The sequence below is a fragment of the Phyllobates terribilis genome, unplaced genomic scaffold, assembly GCF_046119375.1.
Source record: "Phyllobates terribilis strain yellow unplaced genomic scaffold, ASM4611937v1 Scaffold_2__4_contigs__length_985480577, whole genome shotgun sequence".
Lineage (NCBI taxonomy): Eukaryota > Metazoa > Chordata > Amphibia > Anura > Dendrobatidae > Phyllobates > Phyllobates terribilis.
Genome location: NW_027362762.1, coordinates 630224027 through 630233665, shown reverse-complemented (window position 1 = coordinate 630233665; position 9639 = coordinate 630224027). Strand labels below are relative to the sequence as shown.

The window sequence follows — 9639 nt, the reverse complement described above, 5'->3', positions numbered from 1 at the left end:
GTACATGCGAAGATGCCTCCCACCTTGCACCTGTTATTGCAGACTTGCAACTATCCCCATTCAAGTCCTTGTCCCAGGGCAGTGTTCAATTGTACCTCTCCCATTCCTTGCAATGCAAGCACAAGTATGCAGCCTGCCACCCACCCACCCCCAGGCTGCAATACCATACTGCTTGCTTGCTTGAACTTTAAATTGGGCCTTTTAGGCATGTGGAGGCGGAATCTGGCCACCACGCCATGGCAGTGTCGGCAGCCTGGTATCCATACTTAGTCCCCAGCCGCCTGGTGGCCGGGTGTCCCCGCTTGCTCCCCAGCCTCCAAGGGGTGGCCAGGTGTCCATACTCGGTACGCAGCCACCCCTATTTGTCCCGGTAACCTTTCCCACACTTTTCTTAGCTTGACCTGCTTTAGGGAAGCATTGGCCGAGCCCACCGGACTATCAGACTCCTCCGGTGGGCCCTGGCTTCTCCATCAGGGGAGTTGAGAGTGCCAAGGTGAGGAGCATGATGAGGATGATAGAAGTTAGCATCTGCTTTGTTTTGATGTAATGCAAGCGCATGTATGTAGTAGCGGCTAGGCCTGAGGAGGTCAGCGTTTTGGCGCATATCCTACCTCCTCCGAGGATTGCTGGATGTTTTCCTGCTACTATCCAAGTTCTATGACTCCCGTTAAAACAAAGCTTCAGGTGATAAATGATGGATGAGGTAGTGGCAAAGGAGAAAGAGGAGGAGGAACAGGGACCATTCACATCAATATCAGGCCAGTCAACCAGATATGTCTTGTAGGATATGTTTCTGTAACAAAAGGAGCGGTTCGGCTACACAGTTATAGGGCATACAGTGAGTGCAATGCCTACCAAAAATTTTGAGGCACTCCAATGCCCCTTGGAAATGACATGGAGGTCAGAGGGCGTTAACTAAACCTTTTTTTCCATTTATAGCAACTGGGTCTCCTGTGCACTGTTGGCCTAAGCAGTGAATGGAAGGCTTTCCAAAAATTATGAGGAACTGCAATGCCCCTTACAAGAGCCATGTGTGGCACTCCAGGGGTCTGGTCACCACAGTAATAGAGATATTACGTCGGAGAGCAAGTGGGAGGTTTCCTGGTCAGGATCCCTTAAACATGCAACATCCTCCTGCCCCAGTCCTGGGAGGGGAGAATTCTGCCCTTATAAACTGGATCTGGGGCGGGGTTGAGTGAGTCAGAGAATAGAGAACAGTCAGAGTCAGAGTGAGAGCGAGGAAAAGTAACAGCAAGGAGCTCTGTAGGAGCTAAAGACCAGGGGCTGAAAGCTGAGCAAAGCTCGCCCTGGCAGAAGACAATAGGAACCGGACACAGGAGTCCGTGGCTGTGAGGACTTATATATCCAGCAGCAGAAACCAGCCGGCAGGGGATTTCAGGTCCTCTGGCCATAGAAGCCCGGAGGCTCAATCACAAGCAAGGGACCAGCACTGCCGTCGTGGAGCCGAGGCTAACAGAAGGCCCCAAGTCACCAGCCATACGGGTGAGCACTACACGGTACACTCAGGGATGTGGGCTACTTCTACCCGCTTACAGCAAGGTAGCCAGGAAGAGTGCAGACAGACGGGGAGGCCTACAACTCCACCTGGTCAGGGGAACTCCAAGATGCTCACAGACTGACCAGGCCTCCCTCCCGGGAGGGTCTACCTTATAATCATCAGTAAAGACCCTGAACTGCACTGCAAAGACTCTGAGTCATTCCTGCTGCGCTCGTGCACCATCACCCCCATCATTCACACTCACTGCTCTGAGGCTATAATCCTCCCGTGGGGAGTTATCCCATTCTCTGCTGCGCACACAACACCAGCCTCAGCGGTCTGCCTCGCAGCGGTGGTACTCCCTGACCGCAATCCACGGGTGGCGCTGTCGGACAATTAACCTCAAAACCTAAGAAAGACTGCCACTGGTTTGAACAGCCTGAGCCACGGGACCGGGTCACCGCCACAGGGACTACAGACCCCAGAGACCCGGCACCGGGTATCTCACACACGTGTACACACGGCCCAGGGGGCGCGTCACATGCAGTGCAGCATATTACAAACATAAGTCCCATTATTGGGGAGTGGGTGTCCCATAGTATTTGCTTATGCATTCCAAGCAAAAGCTGCCAAAAATTAGTACGGAGCAACTTGCAATGCCCCTTACAAGAGCCATGCAGTACAGCATATTACAAACATAAGTCCCATTATTGGGGAGTGGGTGTCCCATAGTATTTGCTTATACTTTCCAAGCAAAAGCTGCCAAAAACTAGGACGGAGCAACTTGCAATGCCCTTTACAAGAGCCATGCAGTACAGCATATTACAAACATAAGTCCCATTATTGGGGAGTGGGTCTCCCATAGTATTTGCTTATGCCTTGCAAGCAAAAGCTGCCAAAAATTAGGACGGAGCAACATGCAATGCCCCTTACAAGAGCCATGCAGTACAGCATATTACAAACATAAGTCCCATTATTGGGGAGTGGGTGTCCCATAGTATTTGCTTATGCTTTCCAAGCAAAAGCTGGCAAAAATTAGGATGGAGCAACTTGCAATGCCCCTTACAAGAGCCATGCAGTACAGCATATTACAAACATAAGTCCCATTATTGGGGAGTGGGTCTCCCATAGTATTTGCTTATGCTTTCCAAGCAAAAGCTGCCAAAAATTAGGACGGAGCAACTTGCAATGCCCCTTACAATAGCCATGCAGTACAGCATATTACAAACATAAGTCCCATTATTGGGGAGTGGGTGTCACATAGTATTTGCTTATGCTTTCCAAGCAAAAGCTGCCAAAAATTAGGACGGAGCAACTTGCAATGCCCCTTACAAGAGCCATGCAGTACAGCATATTACAAACATAAGTCCCATTATTAGGGAGTGGGTGTCCCAAAGTATTTTCTTATGCTTTCCAAGCAAAAGCTGCCAAAAATTAGGACGGAGCAACTTGCAATGCCCCTTACAAGAGCCATGCAGTACAGCATATTTCAAGCATAAGTCCCATTTTTGGGGAGTGGGTGTCCCATAGTATTTGATTATGCCTTGCAAGCAAAAGCTGCCAAAAATAAGGACGGAGAAACTTGCAATGCTGGCACCCTGGTGGTATAGTGGTGGTGGAGGCTGAGGATAAGGAGAAGAAGATAAAACAGCCGAAACGAGGAAGCGTATACCCATGTGTGGGTGTGAAGCGGTGCATGTGAATACACCTCCCGAAATAACACAGTGGATTTGACTTTATGTTACTCTGCTGTCATTTGGTGGTGATGAGTCTGGCCCAATCCAGCTCTTGTTCATTTTGATAAGGGTCAGCTTGTCAGCTTTGTCAGTTGACAGGCGAGTGCGCTTATCAGTTATAATTCCCCCAGCTGCACTAAAAACACTCTCCGATAACACGCTAGCGGCAGGGCAGGCCAGGACCTCCAAGGCGTACAGAGTGAGTTCATTCCAAGTGTCCAGCTTGGATACCCAATAATTAAAAGGCACAGAGGAATCACGGAGGACGCTGGTACGGTCGGCAAGGTACTCCCTCACCATCTTTTGAAACTTTCCACTCCTTGTGAGAGTACCCCGCGCCTCAGGGCCTGTAAGCTGGGCGGGTGTCAGAAAACTGTCCCAGAACGTTGACAGTGTTCCCCTGCCTCTGCTGGATTGGAGTTGCATCTCTCTCGCCTGTACGCCTTGGTTGGGCAACGAACTGTGACCTCTGCCGCTAGCGTGTTTAGATGGGAATTTTTTTAAGAGTTCTGCAGCAAGGGCCTTCTGGTACTGCCCCATTTTTGTAGACCTCTCCACCTCAGGAATAAGAGAGTGAAAGTTCTCCTTGTAGCGGGGGTCTACAAGTGTCACCAACCAGTAATGACTGTCACCCAACATTTTGACAACGCGAGGGTCACGGTTAAGGCAGCATAACATAAAGTCAGCCATGCGTGCCAGACTGGTAACGGGCAAGATTTCCGTGTCCTCACCAAGATGATGACTGACCATGCTCTCCTCCTCCTCCTCCTCCTCCTCTTCCTCCTCTCCCCTGTCCTCAGGCCACCCACGCTGAACCGACGGTATGACACTTGTACAGGTACTACCGTCTACAACGCATGATAGCAGCTCCTGTTCTTCCTCCTCCTCCTCCTCCTCGTCCTCTCCCTCATTGTCCCCCAATGCATGTTGGGATGAGATGAGGCTGGGCTGTGTGTAATCGCCCGCTACGGCTTCTTGATCCATCTCATCATACTCTGGCTGCAATGCCTCCTCTTTAATTCTCTGCAGAGAGCGTTGCAAAAGACAGACAAGTGGGATGCTGACACTAATGATGGCGTCATCGCCACTCACCATCTTGGTGGCCTCCTCAAAGTTTGTCAGGATGGTACATATGTCAGACATCCAGGTCCACTCCTGAGGTCTTATGTGTGGAGTCTGACCTGAATATCGACGGCCTTGTTGCAGCTGGTACTCCACAACTGCTCTCTTCTGCTCACAAATCCTTTGCAACATGTGGAGGGTAGAGTCCCAACGTGTGGGGACATCACACACCAGTCGGTGTGCCGGAAGCTGCAAACGCTGCTGCAACACAGCAAGGGCGGCGGAAGCTGTAGCCGACTTGCGAAAATGAGCTGACAGGGGGCGTACTTTCACGAGCAGATCTGGCAACTCGTGGTATGATTTAAGAAACTGCTGAACCACGAGGATAAGCACATGAGCCAGGCATGGTACGTGTGTGATCTCACCTCGCCTCAGAGCCGCCACCAGGTTACGGCCATTGTCACACACGACCATGCCGGGATGTAGGTTCAGCAGTCTCAGCCACAGATCTGCCTGCTCTTTCACAGCTGTCCACAACTCACAAGCAGTGTGAGATTTATCACCTAAGCTTATGAGTTTCAGCACAGCCTGTTGCCGCTTGGCGGAGGCAGTACTGCAATGTTTCTAGCTTGTAACTGATGTGGTGATATCTGAATTGGAGGCTGAACATGAGAAGGAGGAGGAGGATGCGCAGGAGCTGTACACTGTGGGGGCAACTCTGACTGACATAGGGCCCGCAATCCTCGGTGTGGGGAGGATGTGTTCCGTCCCAAGGTCCGACTGGGTCCCGGCTTCCACTATATTTACCCAGTGTGCCGTCAGAGAGATGTACCATCCCTGGCCACAAGCACTTGTCCACGTGTCCGTTGTCAGGTGGACTCTCCCAGTAACTGCGTTGTTGAGGGCACGGCAGATGCTTTGGGACACGTGCTTGTGTAGTGCGGGGATGGCACACCAGGCAAAATAGTGTCGGCTGGGGACCGAGTACCGAGGGACGGCCACCGCCAGGGACGGCCACCGCCATAAGATTGCGGAAGGATTCCGTCTCCACCAGCCTAAAAGGCAGCATTTCCAACGCAAGCAGTCGTGAAATGTGCGAATTTAGGACTGTGGCCTGTGGGGCGTTAGCTGCGAATTTCCGCTTTCGTTCAAAGATCTGGGATATGGACAATTGAACGCTGTGGTGGGACGTGGACGTGGACGTTGATGCTGTTTCTTGAAAAACTGCCATAACAAGTGAAGACTGAGAGGAGGGGGCATCTTTACATGCAGTATGGACAGGGGATTGCCTTGCACACACAACAGGGGGTTCTAGTGCACGCACAACAGTGGAAGAAGCAGTGGTGACACCCACTGACACTGGTCGTGGACCCTGGGTTTCGCCCCACAAAGTCGGGTGCTTTGCTGCCATGTGCCTGATCATGCTGGTGGTGGTCAGGCTGGTAGTTTTGTCACCCCTGCTGATGCTGGCATGGCAAGTGGAACATATGGCCTTTTTGGGGTTATCAGCAGAGTCTTTAAAAAAATTCCAGACTCTGGAAGACCTACCGCTTGTACTGGCAACGTCCCTTGTGTTGGTGTTACGGGGAACAGTTGCCTGCCTTCTGTCTGCGGCCACCACACTGCTTCTTCCTGCCTGTTGGGGTACTCTGCCTCCCTCCCCCTGAGTGCTGCTGGCCTCACTCAGCATGTCCTCCTTCCACGTTGGGTCAGTTACTAGATCATCCACCACCTCTTCCTCTTCCACTTGCACACCACGATCCTCCTCCTCACTTCCTGGCAATTGTGTCTCGTCATCGTCCACCTCTTGTGACAGATTGCCAACGTCGACTTCCTGTGGCCGTGGCTGTTCAAATATTTGGGCATCGCAACATGGGATCTCCTCTTCCACCACTTCAAGCGTATCAGGCGAGGGGCCCAAATATTGAAATGGACCAGTGAACAGATCTTCAGAGTGTCCAAGTGTGGGATCACTTCCTGTCTGACGACACTCGGCATGGTGGGAGGAAGGAGCATCAGGGTGAGGAGGAGTATGTGGTTGAGACTCACGGCTACTAAGAGTTGGCCGTGTGAGTAGTGTAGCAGCCCTATCTTTCGTCAAACTCAATTTGACAGGTGCCACGCCCCCTATCAAAGTGTATCAAAGTGTGTAGCCACACCCCTCCTCCCCCTCCCCTATCAGTTCGTGTGTTGTATCTTATTCATCATTTTATATGAATTTTATATGAGTTTGATGATGGTATCTGATTATTTACTCTTATTTGATAGTGTATCAGTTTATATGAATTTTATTGTTCCAGCAGATCTGTGTTTATATGAATTATATGGGCAAGTTACAACTACCCCCAAGTATATAAAGTGTGTGTTTTATACGGATGTAAAAACAAAGACACAGTAAAAGGATTAAAAGATTTTATTTTTTTAAAGATAAATACATCTCCAAGACATTTCAAAGACAAAAACCACACTTTCACAAATGGTGAGATTCATGAATCAGGCATGTTACGCATATTGAACCAATTTCTGAACACGTTGAAGGAAGGTGATGCAATTAGCTGTGGCCACACAGGGAAGTGTAACATTTATAGTTCTTCACAGACCAGATACCGACAGATCGTGAAGCAATTAGCTGTTAGTTGTGGTCAATTAGTTGTGGCCACACAGGGAAGTGTAACATTTATAGTTCTTCACAGACCAGATGCCGAAAGATGGTGAAGCAATTAGTTGTGGTCACAAAATCGCACACATCTCTGCTTATAAAGACAGCTTTTATTATTATACTTTGAATGTGCAGATAAGAGTGATGTTACAAGACCTGAGACTATTGCATCATTTTCACGCTTATTATCACCAAAACACTTTAAGACCTTATTGAAGGACAAACCACGGGCTAGATGATACATAACAAAAATACAGTAATGACCACATACAGAGCTGTATGTATCCTGGAATTGAGAGTTTTGATAACAATAAGACTCACAATTCTTGTTCAGGAATGTCACAAAATCACGGGGAAAGATAATACTATCCGGACAAAAGCCATAGCTATCAAAAAATATGCCCCTCTTATCATTGCAGGGTACGATCAACAGCCAGTGCCGCCCGGGCTGGCCAGCTGAGTCTGTGTTCACAATATATGCAGCTGGTCTTTGATTCACTCTGCGCGACGGTAGCAAGTCACACGGAAACACACCGGCGAATATGCGTTCTGTATAGCGATCGGCCTTCAGCAGTGTTGTGAGTTGTAGATTATCCATTATCAGTTAAAATCGTACAAGATCTCTCTCCTATTATTAATTTCCAGAATGCTGGGATTGATTGCAAAAACAAGCATATTTATTGTGTGGGGGGTCGGTAGAGCAAACCGAACTTCAGCGCGTAGGTTACCTGTTTTAATAAGTGAGAAATGCCCCCCCGGTTCTTGATCAGGTGATAAATCAAAAGCAAATAAAGTGAAACCAGACATAAATTCTTCACGATCTATTGCCATGGCACAATCAGCCTTTTGCTTCCCGGATATATGGGCAAGCGCCATATACTCTCTGACGGATAAATCAATATTAAAATTAGGCTGAAAGGGTCGTGCGGGGATCTGCTGGCCGTCCAGGTATAGAGCTGCGTGGCTCACATTGTAGTGGCTGAAACAAAGCGGGTTTTTAGCATAAGAGCCGCTAAATGCTTCATTATCTACAAAGCACAATATAACAGCCTTAGGGATCTGTCCTAGGAAAAGGTTCTCGTGGTTCGTGATCCGTGTACCGACAGCGATGCTGTACACCTTCATGCAGGTTCGGTCAATGGCATACTTGGCTGTTGTGGATAAGAGGGCCTGGCTGTGACCTATCCGGACTGCTGGAGAGACCTGCACTCTCTTTACATAGAGAGCCGCTTGTAAGATTTGCACTTTCAGAGGATCGACTTCTGATGACATCAAAGAGAAAGTATCCTTATTTCTTGTTAACTTGACCTTAAGGTCAAGACCATTCAATATTAGCTTTGGTTGATTAAATATATCTCCAAAAATGGGGCCCAAGAGATCAACAGGCCTGGAGTGGGAAGTTGCCAGGGATCTTTTGATAAACCCAACATTTGCGCCATCCAAGTTACGATCATTATGATGGCCTGCAGTGTCTTTATAGAATCTTGCAGTAAACTGTGCTGACAGCGTCTGCGAGCTGTAATTTAAAAGGGCCTCTATGTATGCTCTATAGCTGTAGAGATTGTCCGATTGTGAGATAAGGCGATCTCCCAGAGTAATATCGACTTGATTAAAAAGAGTGGCTAGAGGGTAGTTTATGAGCGCCACACGTGCTCCATCAGCAATAGGCGTATTATCCTGTTTGACGATGCGACAATTTATGTACAGCAGCGTGTTATTTAGGTCAAAATAATAATCTCCACTCCCCGATATGAAAAATTCTAGGGGTGCATTGTCTGACAGAGCTGCAATAGGCTGTACTTCTACAAAAAGAGATTTCTCTATACTCGTTTGTGTCGGGGGAATGTCAAAAATATCCAGTTCAGATTTTGCGCACTCTACAGAAGCATCATGCAGGAAGGCCATGATAATCGCTTAGAAGATGTCGCCCGCAGAGCGTCTTACTCTTTTCTGACGGGCTCGTCTCTTGGTTGTATTTTTATTCATGAGCATTGGTGGTATTGAATGACTCGCGCGTCTCTTTCTTTTTTGTGTTTTTTTAGCAACATAAATTATACCAGATCCCTCCTGCGGTGGTGTATTTATCCTATTCATAATGGCTGATGAGACAGTTGTGACAGCATCTTTAGCAATGTTTCTGACAGCCGTCTTCACGTGTGGTTTTACTAATTCTAAGCCCTTTCTGAAAAGGGGCACGGCGCGGCGGAATAAACCTTTAAATATGCCGGCCAATCCTGAGCCATACATGTACTCACTGCCGGTGAAACCCTCTAAACTGTGGCCCGACTGCGCAATATAGTAGCGGGCATAAATGGTGGGATCTCCGTACACCCTTTGAGACACCATTTTATCGTGTCAATGCTGTCGCGGTCTAAAATGTAATCGCACAATACTTTTTCCGTACTTGAATTTAACTGGGTAACCTTGGTCTGATAAGATAGAGATTGTCACAGAATCAAAATCGTGCTTGCATAAGGGCACGTAATCGGGTCTTGCGTACTGAAGGGTGATAATTTCACCGCTCTTGCCGGTTACCTGAGCCGTTCTCAAAAGTTGGACATAACTGTCCCCCACAAGTTGATGTTGTATTATATCTGTGTACACAAACAATGTATAAAATCCGTCTTTTATATCCGCATAAGCCTTCTTCCGCTCAAGCAGACTGTTATCTACAGAGGCCTCAA

The 9639-nt window shown here is 48.4% G+C and overlaps 1 protein-coding gene across 1 annotated transcript; it reads right to left on the bottom strand.

Moving 5' to 3' along the window:
- Positions 1-7555: 7555 nt before the first annotated feature.
- LOC141246630 (uncharacterized protein F54H12.2-like) lies at positions 7556-8860 on the bottom strand. The gene has a single exon (XM_073669134.1). The coding sequence runs from the start codon at positions 8858-8860 to the stop codon at positions 7556-7558; it is 1305 nt and encodes a 434-aa protein (XP_073525235.1).
- Positions 8861-9639: the final 779 nt, after the last annotated feature.

Bases quoted from the DNA above. Each gene is read 5' to 3' on its own strand.
- LOC141246630 (XM_073669134.1), bottom strand. From the start codon at position 8,860: ATGGCCTTCCTGCATGATGCTTCTGTAGAGTGCGCAAAATCTGAACTG.